We start from the raw sequence: 18,162 nt of genomic DNA on the forward strand, positions 1-18,162 counted from the left end.
AGATGTGGTCCATATATACAATGGAATATTACTCAGCCATCAGAAAAGATGAATACCCAACTTTTGCATCAACATGGATGGGACTGGAGGAGATTATGCTAAGTGAAATAAGTCAAGCAGAGGAAGTCAATTATCATATGGTTTCACTTATTTGTGGAACATAAGGAATAGCATGGAGGACATTAGGAGAAGGAAGGGAAAAATGGGGGGGGGGCGGATTGGAGGGAGAGATGAACCATGGGAGACTATGGACTCTGAGAAACAAACAAGGTTTTAGAGGGGAGAGGGGAGGGGGGAGGGGGGATTGGTTAGCCCGGTGATGGATATTAAGGAGGGCACGTACTGCATGGAGCACTGGGTGTTATACGAAAACAATGGATCGTGGATCACATCAAAAACATGTATTGTATGATGACTAACATAACATAATAAAATTAAAAAAAAAAAAAACCATTGAATTAATGGACTTTATTACTTTGATACTTGTCTGATTTGAGATTTAGAAAAAAAATTGATAATAAATCTTACCGATAGAGCTTAAATCACCATGGAATTATCTCGGAAGCAATTCCTTAAAGCGTTATATTGAAGAGATTTAATTTAAGTACATTAGTAATTTACATAGTTTATTGCATCTTTTATGTCTTTAAAAATATGTCATTTTCCTTTTTTTCTCCCTCTCTCTCGCTCTTTGTTTTTTTATATTCTGGCAGCCGGTTCGAAGACAGTCCCTTACCCCTCCTCCTCAGAACACCATTACATGGGAAGAATATATATCTGCTGAAAATGGAAAGTAAGTTTTTTTGTTTTATTTTATTTTGGAAAATAGGGTTTTTGTTGTTGTTTTTGTTTTTTTTGTTCACTGGTTTTTAGAAAGAAAGGTTTGTAAAAATGTGAATATTTAGGTGTAAAATTATTTTAGAAAGAATTTTTAGTATAGTTTTGTCTGAAGTAATTCTTTTATCTTGTAATATATGGATTAAGTGTGATGAGGGAGAGAAGCAACCCCAGTTACATTTGAATAAGTTGTGGAACCTTCTTTTTACATGCTTGCTGCCATTTTATACAACCCAAAAAACTTAACAGCACATTATTCTAAGAAAATATAATGTGAGGAATTTCCCACTGCAGTTGCTGGAGTTTTTCTATTATATGTGAACTTTTATATTTTGTTATTATCCTCCGTCTTTAGCATGGCGGGTAAAGCCATTCACTGGTTTTCTACTCTTTGCCTTTCTAAGCTCATCCCCTGTCACTATCTGTTTCAGCCTGTGCCAGACCTCTTCTCGCCATCTTTACATAAGACCTTCCTTAATGTTATATGACTGATCCTTACTAGAGTACCTATTACATCACATGGTTTGTATGTAGTAAATACTTACTGAATAAAAGGATGATGAGTGAACAAATGGTTTATTTTGAATGAATAAATAGATTTTTTTCTAGCCAGCCCTATCAAAAAAGGTACAGTTATTTATAGAAATCTTTTTTCCTTTTGGTGGAGAATAAAATATTACCTACTTCCATGATTAGGAAGAAGTTGTCATGACTTTTTTTTTTAATATTTAAGGATTATTATTATACTTTTCTAACTTCTCCCAAATGTTTCCAGCTTATAATAGTCTATAGTTTATATAGAATTTTTTATTCTTTACTTCTTACTGGTCAGTGCTAAGAAGTATAGACAGTAAAAGAGATTGAATTGAATAAGTGATTTTAGAGATATACAATATTTTTCAACTTTACTTTTTCTAGAAATTTGCTTTATTCCTAAAAATAGTGATTATTAAAATTATATTTAATATGAAACTTGTTGACTTTGATCATTTTTTCTGAACTTTTACCTTATGTTATTTTCTTTTTTTGTTACCCCTATCTCGTTTCTTACACATTTTAAGTCCTTTTAGCATAATAAATTTATTTCTATACAGAGTAAGGAAAATTAATTTATTAATGATGTCATTAGAAGAGGACAGATTCTTCATAGGAAGATGGTAGCATGTAGAAAAGGTTTCCTAATTTTTTTGTTTTTTTCCCATTTTAGAGCTCCTCATCTGGGAAGAGAACTGGTGTGCAAAGAGAGCAAGAAAACATTTAAAGCCACAATAGCCATGAGCCAGGAATTTCCCTTGGGAATAGAGTTGTAAGTTTGTTACTAACTATACAAGTTTATGAAAGAAACTAAGAAACCCTAAAGGCTGTAATAATATTTGCATCTGAGTGTTGCATTTGAGTCCTTTGAAATGAAAAAGCAAATAGCCATTGATTTGATAGTTCATGCACCCTTCTAGACAATTTCTATTTCACAAATTATTAGCATTTTTACTATTTTAACCAGATAAATTTTTGAAGTTTTTTAAAATTATAAAAGTAGTAAATGAATCCATGCTTATTATAAAAAATCTAACAGCATGGAAGTTTACAGAATAAAAATGAGTTTACTTTTACCTCACTAATAGTTAATAGTTGAATAACTGGGGTATTTTTGTCTAGATTTTTGTGTGTTTTTGCCTTTTTTTTTTAATTAATTAAAAAAAATATTTTATTTATTTGACAGATAGAGACATAGCGAGAGAGGGAACACAAGCAGGGGGAGTGGGAGAGGCAGAAGCAGGCTTCCCGCCGAGCAGGGAGGCTGATGCAGGGCTCGATCCCAGGACCCCGGGATCATAACCTGAGCCAAAGGCAGATGCTTAACGACTGAGCCACCCAGTCACCCCTCCCCTTTTTTTTTTTTTTAATAAGATTGAGGAATAGTTACATTTTTATTCTGTGAGTTTCATTTTTTCTTTTAAAAATGAGTGTATCTTGGAGTTCTCACAATAATTACATTTTTATCTCTTTTTCTTCTTCCCTTGGTATTTTGTAGTATTGATGTACTGTCCTTTATTTTATCATTCCCCTACTGATAAACATTTTGATTATAGCTTGTCACCACTGTAAACAGTACTGAACATCTTGAATATATCCTTTCAAACCTGTGCTCATCAGATGTTCATTTAAAAAAATCCAATTTGTGGGGCACCTGCGTGGCTCAGTTGGTTAAGCATCCGCTCTTGATTTCAGCTCAGGTCATGATCTCAGGGTCATGAGAATGAGCCCCTCATTGTGTTGGACTCTGCGCTGGGTGTGGAGCCTGCTTAAAGTTCTCTTCCTCCCTTTCTGTCTGCCTCTCCCTCTAAAAAAAAAATACAGTTTGGAGAGATGGGTGGAATGGGAGTGGTGGGTAGGGGCAGCTGACTGACAGAACTTTAACTTCAGGCTCCCTCTAAAGTAGGGGATAAATTGAAGCACCAGGCTATTTTTCCTTCTTAGTTTCTTCCCCTTCTAATCTAGCCTAGTATATTAATTATCACGGAAGAAAGAAGGACTCATTTTCTACAAAAGATATACATGTCTCATACTCCTCAGTAACCAGAATTTAGAAAAATGGGTAGAATGAGCTATACAGCTCTCAATCTGTAGATTAGAGAGGAAGATTGATAGTTGTGAGAAGATGTGGGAAAGGCATTTAGCCATACCTACAAATCTGCATAATTCATCCTATCTTGGATCCAGCTGACTCAAGAATCACCAGTTTTAAGTTCTAATAAAGAAGAAAAATGTGGCTAATTGTAAGATGCTATCAATTTTATGAGTTATCCCAATTTCACAGTTAATATGTGAAAAAAATGGGTACATTAGAATTTATAAAATGTGGCCTTTATAACGTTCTGAAAAAACCAAGAAACATAGCTTGTAAGAGCCAGACAAAATATTCATTCTAGAATAAAACACAGGTCAAAAACAGAAGAAAATTCCTTGTAAATGCTATGGAAAAACGTAAAAAGTGTGAAATAAGTAAACTAGGTCATTCTAGATGAGATGATACGATAATAGAATGAAATGAAAAGGAGATTATAAAGCTAAGGAAATAAATTAAGCACTAAATAACACTATTGCAGAACAAATACATTAGAAACAACAGTGAACACAAAAGATGTGGCTGAAAAATAAAATTTGATAGCTCATAGTGAATTTAATGAAAAAAGTTTAAAGGAATTAGAGAAGCAGTATTTATGGAGGACAAAGAGGGTTCAACATAAGGATCATTGGTGATCCACTTATATAGAAAGCCTCCAAAATGTAACCAAAATAGTATTCAAAGTAGGGTAAAAATTTCTCTGTAAGGAAAAACTGAATCTGTAGCATAACATTAGGTTCTAAGAAAAATCTAAGAATGATTAGTAACAATAATTATCCTGATTAAACTATTGGACTTTGATTGTTAATAAAGAAATCCAAAGGCATTCAGGCAAAAAAGAGGTAAAAACCTGGCTTTACATTTTTTCACATCTTTACATTTCTGAGACAAAGAAAATGTGATCAGGTAGTATATCTGGCTAAGATGTCATTTAGATATCAAGGCAATTGAAGAAAACGTAGAAGAATTCAAAAATATAGCAGTCATATGGGTCCATTTTGAAAGAAAAATACTACTACTTGAAGATGAAATCCATTCAACTAAGAGATGAAAGAAGGTACAGTTAAAGGCTAATGTAATACTGAATTCTGGGAGACATTATGAAATTATAATTCAGAGGGAAAGAAGCATAAACTGAAATTTAATGCCAGCCAAATTTCCCTTTAAATATGCAAAAAAGAAACTCATTTATGAAATCTGTAAGAAATCAAGGAATACAAAGAATATAAGAGCCCTTCACACATATAAAATTGACCATGAAATTTAGCTACCCAGTGAGACTGATTAAAGAAGTCAGGACTGTGTAGACCTCAGGAAGAACATGGGTATAAGCCTTTTCATTTAAAAATAGATCTAAAATCAAACAACTGTGGAAATTATGGCTTTACAATCAAATGTAAATGTTGTAAACTTTAACACAGTAAACACGGTAATAAAACAAAAAATCAGGAGGAAGGAGGTGACATTTCCTCATCCTTAACATCTAGAAGTCAATACTACTGTCTGAGTTTGATGCATGTAGTTATAAAACAACATAAGGATATAAAGAAATCAGTTTGAAAAATGATAACATTTTTTTTTCTCCTTCCATTTTTCAGATTATTGAATGTTTTGGAAGTAATAGCTCCCTTCAAGCACTTTAACAAGCTTAGAGAATTTGTTCAGATGAAGCTTCCTCCAGGCTTTCCTGTAAAACTAGGTAAGACAAAATTTACATGTAATTTCAGTGTCTATTAGAAATATGGAGCTGTTTACTAACATTTAATAAGAAATGTGTTTTGAAGGAAAATGATTTTCTAGTTGCTTAGATTTTTATAAAGTTTTTCTGTGAATACATGGATCAAGATTCATGTTTTATCAAATATGTAAAGTGCCCGATGAGAGTTCTAATTCTACTGGATTTAAGTTAAATGTAAGGGATATGCAAATATTTCATACGAGAGGATATGGATGAACTTATAATGCACTGTGATAATGTTTTCTAATGTCAAATAGGGAGACTGGATTTTAGCCCAAATTTTTAGCAGATTTTTGAGTTTCTAAACAGTGAGGATGTTTCTGGGATCAACAGTCACTGTTCATAGGTAAAGTGATACTCATATATTTTATTTTTCAGTCTTAAATGTTTAAACTTAACTTCATCTTAAGCAATGATCTTTAAGAACAGTAAGCTCCCATTTTTGTGCATATTTATCTAAGTATATCAGAAAACTGGGAACAAGAGACTATTAAAAGATTCTTTAGGAGTTTAGGCTTAGATTTAGCATTAAGCTTGAGGAGAGCCTTTACTACCACCCATACTCTATTTGGATGGTATTAAATATGTCACCAAATATTTCATCAGTGCTTGCTGTATGCCAGATGCTTTTCTAGGGGTGAGACAGACAGTAAAAGTGTCTGCCCTCTTAGTGTTTACATTCCAGTGGGAGAGAAAAATAAATATATAGTAAATTTAACCTTTATTTAATCTCTCAGATGGATTTTACTTTTTAGTCAATGTTACTGAAACCACATTTCAGAATAATTAGGCCAAAATGCTTTTCTCACAGAAATAATGCTTTCATTGCTAAAAAGCAAACATGACCTTTTCAACTTTACAAACTTGGAAATAAGCATTTTGTGGGTTAAAGTGGATTTTAAAACATTTCAGAATGTCACTATAGATTCCCTTTGTGATGAAAAAGTACTGGAAACCCGGTGTCTACTTGAAGAAAAATCAGCATAGATATACAATATCTTTACAACACCAGAACTGATTTGAAAACTAAGCAATCAAGAGATGTGTGTTTGAGTTATGGGTCGGGATCATTAAGTGATCATTTCTGCAGAAGCTAAAATCCCACTGTAATTTTCTATAACCAGAAAATAGTTGAAGCATTGGACTCTCTTCTAGGTACTGTATTTAAAGTGCCAAACTAAAATAGTGGGCAGGGATTGAATATATGAGAGTTTCAAACTATCCCAGCATTCACATCTGTTTAAGTCCCAAAATATCTATTTAAGTCCTAAACCCCAGTCAAACCCCACAATACATAGATTTGTATGCAAAAGAAATATTTTGATTATGTGAAAAGGAAAAAAAAAGTCTACAATACTTCTTTGCAGGCATTTCTCTAATGTAGAACCACATTCTTAACAAGGGATTGATAATCTTTTGCTTACATACTAAAGTTATTGGGAATTTATCTTTCTCTGTTTTGTCTTTTTGTCCTTCTTTTGAATTAACCCTGTAAAACTCTAGCCCTGGGTCTGTTTAATCTTCCACCATTTCTGTTTCTGTGCTCAGGCTTAAAAATACAATTGAAGGGAAAATTATAAAAATTTAGAAATTGTTAAGATAATTATGTTTTCAAAATCAGCCAGAGCTTTAAATGCTAATTATGAATAATCTTTTCTCTTTTTGCTTCTCCTTCCATTCTACTCAAAGGCTAAATTTGAACCTCTTTTACCAGTCCCCAGCTTCTCCCACTACTTCCTTCCACAGTCTAAGCAGATGATTTTTGCTTCCTTAGTTACAAAAAAAGACAATCAGAAATGAGACCTCCCTATTACTCCCAAGCCCCCATACAGACTTTTTTGTCCCAAGTCCCACCTTTTCCTTTATCTTTCCTATCTCAGTGGAAGTGGTACCCCTCTTCTTAGCTTGAATAATCTCTTCATTTATACTATGGATCTGTTCTCGCATCTCTTTTAAGAACCTTGCTCTCCCCGTATTTTTCTTTTATCTTCAAACTCCCTTCTCTACTGCTTTTTCTCTCTTAGCTGTTAGGCTTTGTTCAGGTCTTTCTCCTTTAAAATTCAACCAACTAAATAAAATAACCCCTTTAACTCTTCCCTACCCAGCACTTGCCTTTAATCTTTGTTTTTCATAGCTTGGCTACTTGAAAGTCTAATTTTATATCTTCATTGTTACTTTCTATGTGCAATTTTTTTGTAAAGGGGAGAAGATGAAGGGACATAAAGGGAGATAGAGTTTTTCTACTTCACTTGAACTTCTAAAATGATGACACTAGAAGACTGTGATACATTTTATATGCGTACACACACACACACATATATATAATATATAGCTAAAGAAGCTATACAAAGAGGTACATTCAAAAACACTAGATAAATGAAATGAAAATGAAATTCTAAAATAGTCAAGTAACTTATAGGAAGGTAAGAAAAGAAAACAAAGAAATGAAAAACAGAGACAAGTAAAAAAATAAAATGTCAGACTTAAGTCTTAATATGTATATAATTCCATTAAATGTAAGTAGTCTAAATAGACTATTTAAAAGGTAGAAATTGGCAAAACAGATTAAAAAACATGACCCAAATATATATTCTCTTCAAGAAACTGCCTTCAAATATGATATTGAAAGCAAAAGGATGGAAAAGAATGTTTCATTTAAACATTAATCAAAGGGTAACAGGACTAGCTCTCTTAATGTTAGATAAAGTAGATTTCAGAGCAAAAAAAATTACCAGAGACAGATAGGGATATTATATAATGATAAAAGGATCAATTCATGAAGAATAGCAATTCTAAATGTATATGCACCAAACAAAAGAGCTACAAGACAGGTAAAACAGAAACTGAAAGAAATGAAAGAAAAATCTACAATTATAATTGGAGACAGTTGATATAACAACTAGACAGAAAATCAGCATGGATATACAATATCTTTACAACACCATAAACTAAAGCACCTAATTTGCATTTACCCAACATTAGCTAAATACACATTCTTTTCAAGTGCCTATGGAAGATATACCAAGATAGGCCATATCCTGGTCCATAAAACAAACCTCAATAGTTGTAAAAGAGTAAAAAAATCAACCATAATAGAATCATACTAGACAACAGTAGAAAAAGAAGAGCAAAATAAACCTAAAACCAACAGAAAGAACGAATAGAGTAGAAATCAGGGAAAGAGAAAACAAAACAAATCTAGAACATCAATGAAGCAAAGAGCTGGTTCTTTGAAAAGATTGATAAAATCAACAAATTTGCAGCAAGAGTGATAAAAAGGGAGAAAACACAAATTATCAATATAAGGAATGAAATGGGCTAGCACTACAGGCCCTGCAGAAATCAAAAGGATAATAAGTACAATAAGGAATGAAAGGGGGAGAAAAAGGCATTCAGAGCAGAAAGAAAGAAAACCTTCTCTGTTTGCAAGAGACATGATTCTGTAAGTAGAAATCCCAACGATTCTACCAAAAACTAGAATTAATGAGTTCTGCAAGATGGCAGGATACAAATTAAACATGTAAGAATCAATAGTATATTTCTGTATACCAGCATTGAACACATAGACACCAAAATTTAAATATTAAGTACTTTTACAATTGCTAAAAAAATACTTAGGCATAATTTTAACTAAACGTACATTATTTGTATGTTGAAAATTGTATAACACTAATGAAGGAAATGAAAGGAAGATCTAAACAAATGGAGAGATATACCATGCTCATTGATTGGAAAATTCAACATAGATGTTAATAACATCTTAAGAAAGATGTTAATTCTCCCCAAATTACTATATAGGTTTAACACAGTTCTTGTCACAATCCCAGTAATATTTTTTTTTGTAGATATAGACAAGATTATTTTAAAATTTACATGGGAAGGCAAAGAATCTAGAATATCTGTATTAGTTTTATGGGAGTGCCATAACAGAATACCACAAACTGAGTGGCTTAAACAACAAATTTATTTTCTCATGGTTTTGGAGGTTAGAAATCTGAGCTCTTTTTCAGAGCCTTCTGAGGCTATCCATGCCTCTCCCCTAGATTCTGACGATTTTCCTTGGCTTATAGAAGAATCACCCCAGTCTTTGCCTTCATCTTCACATGATGTTCTTGCTGTGTGTCTCCAAATTCCCCCCCCTTTTGTAAGGACACTGGCCATTGGATTAGGGACCACTATAATGGCTTTTAACTTGATTACTTCTGCAAATTGCAGACCCTATCTGCAAAAAAGGTCACATTCTGAAGTACTAGAAGTTAGGACTAGAACATATATTTCTTGGAAGGGAAAGAATTCAGCCCACAACAATAGCCAAAACAATTTTGAAAATGAAGAATAAAATGTGAGTAGTCTACTCAATTTCAGTATTTATTATATAGCTATAGTAATCAGGACTGTGTGGTATAGGCTGGGGGATGAACATATAAATCAAAAATAACGGAACAGAGAATCCAGAGATAGACCCTCATAAATATGTACAACTAATTTTTTATAAAGATGCAATAACTGTTCAGTGGAGGAAAGACAGCCTTTTCAACAAATGATGCTGGAGCAATTGGACATCCAAAGGCAAAACAAGGAACCTCTACCTAAGTCCTGCAGTTTATATAGAAATTAACTGAAAATGGAACAGAGACTTGAATTTAAATGTTAAATGTAAAACTATAACACTTTTAGGAAATAAACAGAAAAAGCCTTAGGGATATCGGTTTAAGCAAAGACTTCTTAGACTTCACACCATAAGCATGATCTATATAAAAAGAAAAATCAACGAATTGGACTTCATCAAAAGTGGAGACTGCTCTGTGAAAGACCAATTAAAAGAAAGAAAACACAAGAACTTTTAAAACTCATCAATAACAGAACAAACAGGCCCATTAGAAAAGAGCAAAAAACACAGACATTTTACCAAAGAGGATATATAAATGGAAAATAAGCACATGAACAATGTTCAGTATTATTAACCATTAGGGAAATGCAAATTAAAACCACAATATCACTTTATACACCTAACAGAATGGCTAAAATAAAACATGTGACAACACCAAATGTTTGTGCAGATGTGGGAAAACTGGATCACTCATCATGGGTCAAATTTATTTGTAATAGCCACGAACTAGAAACAACCCAGCTGCTCATTGCACATTCTCTTTATCGCTTCCACTCTTACTATGTTTATTTTTGGTATTCATGTTGTTAAATCTACTGGATACTTTTCTGTTACCAAGATTTGACTCTCTTTTTGTAGAGTCCTTGTCCCAGTGAATGATAGTTTTTCTTCAGATTTCCTCTGACTTCTTTGATAGAGTTCTCTCTTGGTTTTCTTCCTGCCTGTCTTGCTGCTCCTTCAGGAGCACATCTCTCCTCTTACTCTTGTCAGCCTACATTGTATTCTCATTACATTGGCTAAAACTTCAGCCAAAGCATGTTACTGCTCTGCTCACAGCCTTCCATTGGTTTTCCATTTCATCCAGAGAAATAAATAGCCAAAGACTTTTTGATCTAAACCCCATGTGATCTGAGTGTCTATCTCTCCCCTGACCCCTCCTCCTGTTCATCTCCCCTTCACTTGGCTGTTAGCCACACTGGTCTCTTAACTGTTCCCAGTATACACCAGACACTTTCTTTTTCAGGGCGTTTGTACTTGTTCCCCCCACTTGGGATTTTTTTGCTCTAGACAACTGTATGGTTCATACCTCAGGTCTTTGCTGAAAGGTCACTTTATTGAGGTTTTCTTACGACCACCCTATTAAGAGCTCTTACCCCAATACTGAGACTCCTTTCACACTACCATGCTTTACTTTTGTCTGTATACTTAGTCACAGATACTTTTTACTTCTTTACTAGGTCTCCCAACCAGAATATAATCTCCATAAATGCATGATTTTTTCCTCTTGGTCACTTGTTTTGTTCCCTTGTTTCCAATGCCTAATATGGGTCATTAACTTTCTGAAGGATAGTAAATATTTTAGGCTTTGCGGGCCATATGGGTTTTTTTTTTTTTTAATTTATTTATTTGACAGAGAGACACAGCGAGAGAGGGAACACAAGCAGGGGGAGTGGGAGAGGGAGAAGCAGCCTTCCCGCAGAGCAGGGAGCCCAACGCGGGGCTCGATCCCAGGACCCCAGGATCATGACCTGAGCCGAAGGCAGACGCTTAACGACTGAGCCACCCAGGCGCCCCAGCCATATGGTTTCTGTCACAACTACTTAATTCTTGTTGGAAAACTTAAAGCAGCCATAGACAATAAGTAAATGAACAGCATCCTATGTTCCAATAAATTTTACTTAGGGACACTGGAGTTTGAACTTAACGTAATTTTATCCGCACGAAATACTATTTTTTGTGTGTGTTTTTTTAGCCATTAAAAAATGTAAGATCTTGGGGCGCCTGGGTGGCTCAGTCGTTAAGCGGCTGCCTTCGGCTCAGGTCATGATCCCAGAGTCCTGGGATCGAGCCCCACATCGGGCTCCCTGCTCAGCGGGAAGCCTGCTTCTCCCTCTCCCACTCCCCCTGCTTGTGTTCCCGCTCTCGCTGTCTCTGTCTCTGTCAAATAAATAAATAAAATCTTAAAAAAAAAAAAAAAAAAAAAAATGTAAGATCTTTTGTTAGCTCATAGACCTTACAAAAACAGGCCAGGCAATGGGCCTTACTTTGCTGACCCCTGAATTAGAACAGTGTTTGTTACTAATATACACAAATGGATGATTCCCCCCCCCCGAAATAACTGGGAACTCTGTAATCTTTATGTAGATTTTTGTGTGTGGTTTTTTTTTTTTTTTTCAGAAGAATATTACTTTCTGCAGTAAAATACTAGCCATGTAAAAATTAATTTACTCTTTACCGTTATTCTAGACAAACACTCACCTTAGCTTCCATAGAATCATTTCAGGGTTTTAAAGGAAGCTTTACAGTTGTTTATTTTGTAGGTGAAATCCCTGAGGACCATGAATTAAATGTTTTATAGGAATCAGAAACCAAGTTTTCTGATTTGTGCTCTTTCTAAAAACTCTTATTAGGGATAAAACTAAGGAGAGTGATTAAAGTATTTGGCCATTTTTAATGTCAGATTTCACTATAATTTCAGTGAGAAATGTATTTTATGTAAAAAAAATGTGAGGCTGTGTTGGCATGATACTACTCCAATTCTGATGAGACTTTTTATCGCATATATTTAAGTGATGGATTGTATTTAGTATTTTAAAACAAAAGGGATTAATGTATTTCTCTTGCTTTAGAATGAAAATAAATCAGCTCAGAGTCAGAATAGTATATATGCTATAATATGAATAGAAAAGATGTCAGAATGCAAAAAGTACAAATGTATGTGTCTCTTTGGCCCAAGAAAAACAAAAAAGACTGGTGGAATCTGGCATTATAATTTTAAGATTGGGAAGCAATGGGAACTTGTCTTTTTGATGTGATTCTTGATGCCTTGGTGTCTTTCTCTCTTCACCAATAAAAAACCCTTCTCCAAAACAGACACACTCACTATTGGACATATATTAGGATTTGTCAGGTCCTTGAATAATGCTTTTTTACACTTTAAGGAATATGGATATCTCTAATAGTATTTATAGTCTGTAAATAGATAAGCATTTTATTTTACAATGTTATCATTGATTGTTCTCTCTAGATATTCCCGTGTTTCCTACGATCACAGCCACTGTGACTTTTCAGGAGTTTCGATATGATGAATTTGATGGCTCCATCTTTACTATACCTGATGACTATAAGGAAGACCCGAGCCGTTTTCCTGATCTTTAACTGACATGGAAAATGATCTCATCTAACCAAGGAAAGCAAGAGAATACAGAGATCCCAGTAGTGAATCCAAATAGAAGGGACAAATGTTCTGAGAAGAAAAGGGAATTACATTGAATCGACACATCAGTAATAATGATATAATGAAATGGGCCTTTAAAAAGAATTTCAGCAAGTTTCCTGATGTGCCATTTTCAGTCTTTTTAAAAATATACATATTATAAGTGTAATAGTTTGACATCTTAATGACCCTGAGTACTTCTTATGTAAAACAGCTATAAGTGCTGTGATTTGTTTTTAAAAATTTCTACACTTCTTGTTGAAATATATATGCATATAAATATATCTATATCTATATCTAAAACACTCCTGGACCATTAACATAAATTAAATGTCTTAAGAGATATGAAGCCCTTTTAAACTTGTCATCTTATATTCAAGGTGACATTTATAAATATTCCTTCAAGCTTTGTTTTCATAAAATGTAAACTATGTAACATTATGTATAGTTCAGTAATTTGAATGTTTGTTCAATATAATGAACTAGAAGGAATGCAGTTTTCTGTAGATGAATGAACCAAATGGTAACCATTAAACAATTGCATTTATATGTTGCAATACATTTCAGAAGGAGCGTTCACTCTGCAGGGAATAAGGTACCTCCTTTAGCACCTTAGTGCAATTCATTGTGGTGCTATTTGTTTTTACCTGAATTCTTTCTTCAATGGAAAATGTTTGTTACTAATCTTCCTTTCATAGAACCTCTATTTTTTTTTTTTTCTAAACTTGAGTTTAAAAGTCCTTTTTGTGTTCATGATAAGGTATGGTTAGCATGCTTAAAGATATTCCTCTTCCAAATCTCAGCACTTTAAAAAAACTCCAAATTTTTAAACTTGCTTCCTAGTAAGTGCACATCATTCTGATTATTTTGTTTTTAATGGAATATGGATGCATTCATGTCAGTTTTAAAAAAAACAACCCACATATTTTGGACATCCCTACATATTTAATGCTTTCAAAGTAAGGTAAAAACATTTTATATGCTAACAGAATATATTTGTTACAAGCTAAATTCCAGAAATGTACACAGGATTGACAGTTCCTACTGTTTATTTTTTTAAGTCACAGAAAATATTTACTGATTTTAATCTCCAAAGTGAAATCATGCATTACTCATTTTTGCATTTAAAATTTTTCATATTTATTCCAAGATGGTTTGAAGGTCCAAGACTGAAAATAAATTAGGGAGAATAATGTATAACAGTCACAAAATGTTATGTTGTATTAAAGAGCTTAGCTAAAGAACTGTTTTTTTTAAATGTATCCTGATAAATGTGTCAAAATGCATCTGTCAAATTTTGTAGAGTGACCAATAGTTTAAACTTTTTCCAGAATTTTAAATAATTTGAATTTAGAGACTTTTATTGAAGAGATGATTTATTTAAAAATCCAAAGCATCAACCATAAGAAAATTTTATAATAAACATCTTTAAAGCTGCATCTTCCATGCTGAAACATACTACATTGCATATGTTGGCATTTTATTAAATACATTTTATAATGAAGTAATCATAGTTAAAAATTCAAAGACCAATTACTACCGTATGTGGGTCTGTTGAATTTTGTGGAAGAGTTGGTAAACCCAGATTAGGTTTATTGAATAGAAGTTGATCCCTATTATTTTGGGAATGCTTGTTGATCACGTGACTTGGAGATTGAATTATCCTGTCGCTGATTATTTGAGGTGTGAGACGCTGAATGGTGGTGATCACTGTTGCTCGTAGGCTCCCTTACTTTTGTGGGAATATGGTATACTTCCCAGGAGTATTTTTTCACACGTACAGACAACTTAGTGGAGAAGAAACATGGTAAATTGCAGCTTGAGATTTGTCAGTTTCCTAAAAGCTGTGAATACTTTGCTGGGGTACACTGGAGGTAGGAAGACTACTGAAAACTTTTGCACTTGGGATTGTTTTTAACTCTTATCTTTTTCTTTCGTAAAGAATAGTAGATTATCCATTCCAAAATGTCTTTTATCTGATCACAAAGGACAAGCAAATGTATCTCTTATGATGGTGAAAACAAGGAGTTAATTAATGCAAATAAACTTTTCACAATATTAGACTTTTCAAAATGTGCCTTTTAATCCAATCGATGAATGAAGCTCTGTGTATGCTGTTTCACATAAGTAGATCAAAACACCATATATCTTGATAATCTCATGAAAATTTAGATTTTGTATAAGTCCATAAAATTCTATATACCTTCCACTTGTGATGGAAGAAACCGTGCAAACTTGGGAGACTGTAAAATGGTCACCTTCAGTGGCCCTTCAGAAGTGCTCAATATTCCTGCCACTAGTATAGTATCAACAGAAGATAAGATTCTCATCTTCAAGAAAATTCTTCCCTACAGACAATCTGCCTCTGTCTGTAGTCACTCGTAACAGCGAATTGTCAAATTTCATAAAAGGGGAGCAGAAAGCAGATGCTGTGATTGAGTACAGGTACATATGGTGGTCTGGAAATTAACACATTTCAGAGAAGCTGACAGCCGACAGAAGCTGAAAAACGATGTGCAGCTGACCCTTGAACAATGTAGGGGGTAGGGGTGCCAACCTCCCCCCACCCCGCCCCAGTCAAGAATCCGTGTAACTTTTGATTTCCCCCAAACTCAACTAACAGCCTACTGTTGACTGGAAGCCTTACTGATAAAGTTGATTTAACACATATTTTGTACATTATATGTATTATATATTCTTACAATAGAGATAAATGTTAAAACGAGACTCGTTAAGAGAAAATACATTTACAGCACTGTAGTGTATTGAAAAAATCTGCATGTAAGTGAACCTGCACAGTTGAAATCTATGTTGTTCAAGCATCGGCTATAATTTCTTTCTCCTGCTTAGGACTGGTGTTGAGCCCCACTGACACAGAAATGGGTTTTCCTAGTGTTATTCATGTACAATTGTTTATTCACACCTGGGGGGATGATGGTAAATGATTATTTAGTGAGCCTTCTCCCCAGTTTTCACTAATTCTACGGCAGACAAAGATCCTGTTTCGAGTCCACAAAAGGGGAGTAAATATTTTCAGGATATACTGAGTTAAGGAGTGCTTTCTGCTGCTCATTTGTTTTTATTTGCAAACATTTGAGAAAAATTTGTAGTAGAAAACTAGGTGAATTTCAAGTCCTGCTACTAGCATTCTAGTCTTTAAAATTGAGTGAGAATTATTGATTAGCATGGAGCACAATATGTCTCTACTGTTAACTCTTTTAAAAGGTACCTTAACCATGTTTTGCAAAATTAACAAAATGCATCCTTACCAAAGTTGCTATACTTGAAACTATGGGATTTTTCAAAGATGACTGACAGTGAAACTTGCCCGAGATAATTGCACGGGAAGTGTAAATCACTTGTAAAGACCGCAAAATTAAACTTGCTAAAAAGCCCATCATTTGTATACTACCAATTAGCAAAAACTACCCTTGTTGCAAAGCATTTTATGTCAGAAATCTGGGGCAATAGGTGTCCTTGGCCACCATCTCAAGTATTAACATATTAACATTTTTCAGATCATGTGACCATCCTTAATAGTACCCAATGATGAACTTTTAAAACGTTTATAGCTCAGTTTGGAATAGTACTTTCAGCCACAATGGCACCTATGGTACACAGAATTAGAATTTCACATTTGCCACAGCACCTAATAAATACCAAAGCAAAATCTCCTAAGGGTTTTAAAGGAAGGCACTTGACAATCATTCCTGAATTTGTGTTTTGCAGGTGAAAATGACTAGTAGAAACTTTGTGTAATATAAAAACAAAAAAATAAACCCACCACTTATATTATCTGTACCTCCCATAGAGTTCTTAGTCACCAAGGGTGCCCAACAATGACTGGCTGAGGTGTCTGAAATAATGCATGTGGGTGGTGCAGGAATTTTGGAGGGCAGAAGGGAAGCAGAAATTTTGTAGTTTATACACACTGTGGCTGGTGGCTGGCTTCTTTGCGGGCCCCTTTGGGATGATGAGGCGGTAGCAGGGCCTACAACTGCCTCGCCTTCCCCTAGATCCTCCCTCAGCTTCTCAGACTAATGGGCCAGTGTGTCTTCAACTTCACGACGAAGGGTCCTGGCTTCCTTAGGACACCCCTGCCACCAAGGTCAGAAGAAAACAAGACCTGACTCAAGTTTCAGTCCATCCATGTAGGCTCTGGCTCTTGTTTGTGGTTCCATCTTATTCTTACTCTTTCATCTACCCACCTTCCCTTATAGACTGCCTGTGGGCTTTAATCTCCAGCATCAGATACAAAGACAACAGACTACTTATCCAGCCCTCACAATTAAGGTCAAACCTCTGTAATACAGGTTGTTTCTAGTGATTTCTGCTCCTTTGAACACTTTTAAGAAATTCTTAACCTACACGATGCTTGTCTACCAAAACTTGATATTTAAGCAAATTTTAACTTTTTCGCAGTAAATGAAGAGGCAGTTTTTACATTTGGTATATCAATAAAATTGTATCTTGAGGTAACTGAAATGTGATTATTAAACATCATTTGGAACATTCATGACCCTAGACCTTTAATTTCTATGCACAAATCATACATTAGCTAACTAGCTATTTAAAAAAAAGACATGATACTCATTTTAGCGACAGTGCACTGGGGGAGAAAAACCCTTACATGGTGATACTTTTGAAAAGAATGGGAACATGTCACTTCCCTGATTTCTGTAAGGACAACATTAGAAATGAATTAGTTCTGTCAGATCATTTCTCTGTGAATTCTTTGATTACCAGTTACATCTACTATACACTTTGTATATTCTTACGAATATTCCCACTGGTAAATTAGCATGGTTCACACTTGAGTTATTTTGCTAAAGAATGTCTGAATGCATTGCACATAGACTTTTTTTTTTTAAAGATTTCATTTATTTATTTGAGAGAATGAGATAGAGAGAGCATGAGAGGGGGGAGGGTCAGAGGAAGCAGCACTCCCCGCTGAGCAGGGAGCCTGATCCGGGACTCCAGCATCATGACCCGAGCTGAAGGCAGTCACCCAACCAACTGAGCCACCCAGGCGCCCCTGCACATAGACTTTGACATTATAAAATGAAAATGGCAACAAAAATTAAACTAAAGCAGACTCAAAATTTATCTACAACTCCAGATTAGTCTCATTTAGA

The 18,162-nt window shown here is 34.4% G+C and overlaps 1 protein-coding gene across 2 annotated transcripts in view; it reads left to right on the forward strand.

Annotated features, from left to right (window-relative positions):
- The window catches only part of ANKRD13C (ankyrin repeat domain 13C), a 97,165-nt gene extending 79,315 nt beyond the window's left edge, over positions 1-17,850 (forward strand). Inside the window, exons 9-12 of one of the 2 annotated variants that reach the window (XM_032426170.1) lie at positions 714-793; positions 2,045-2,143; positions 5,062-5,162; positions 12,839-17,850. In XM_032426170.1, the coding sequence (XP_032282061.1) occupies positions 714-793; positions 2,045-2,143; positions 5,062-5,162; positions 12,839-12,969 (411 nt within the window). In that variant the 3' untranslated portion in view covers positions 12,970-17,850. The remainder of the gene's footprint in view (positions 1-713; positions 794-2,044; positions 2,144-5,061; positions 5,163-12,838) is intronic. The other variant, XM_032426162.1, reaches the window with a different exon arrangement.
- Positions 17,851-18,162: the final 312 nt, after the last annotated feature.

The sequence above is a fragment of the Phoca vitulina genome, unplaced genomic scaffold (assembly GCF_004348235.1).
Source record: "Phoca vitulina isolate PV1807 unplaced genomic scaffold, GSC_HSeal_1.0 scaffold2, whole genome shotgun sequence".
Lineage (NCBI taxonomy): Eukaryota > Metazoa > Chordata > Mammalia > Carnivora > Phocidae > Phoca > Phoca vitulina.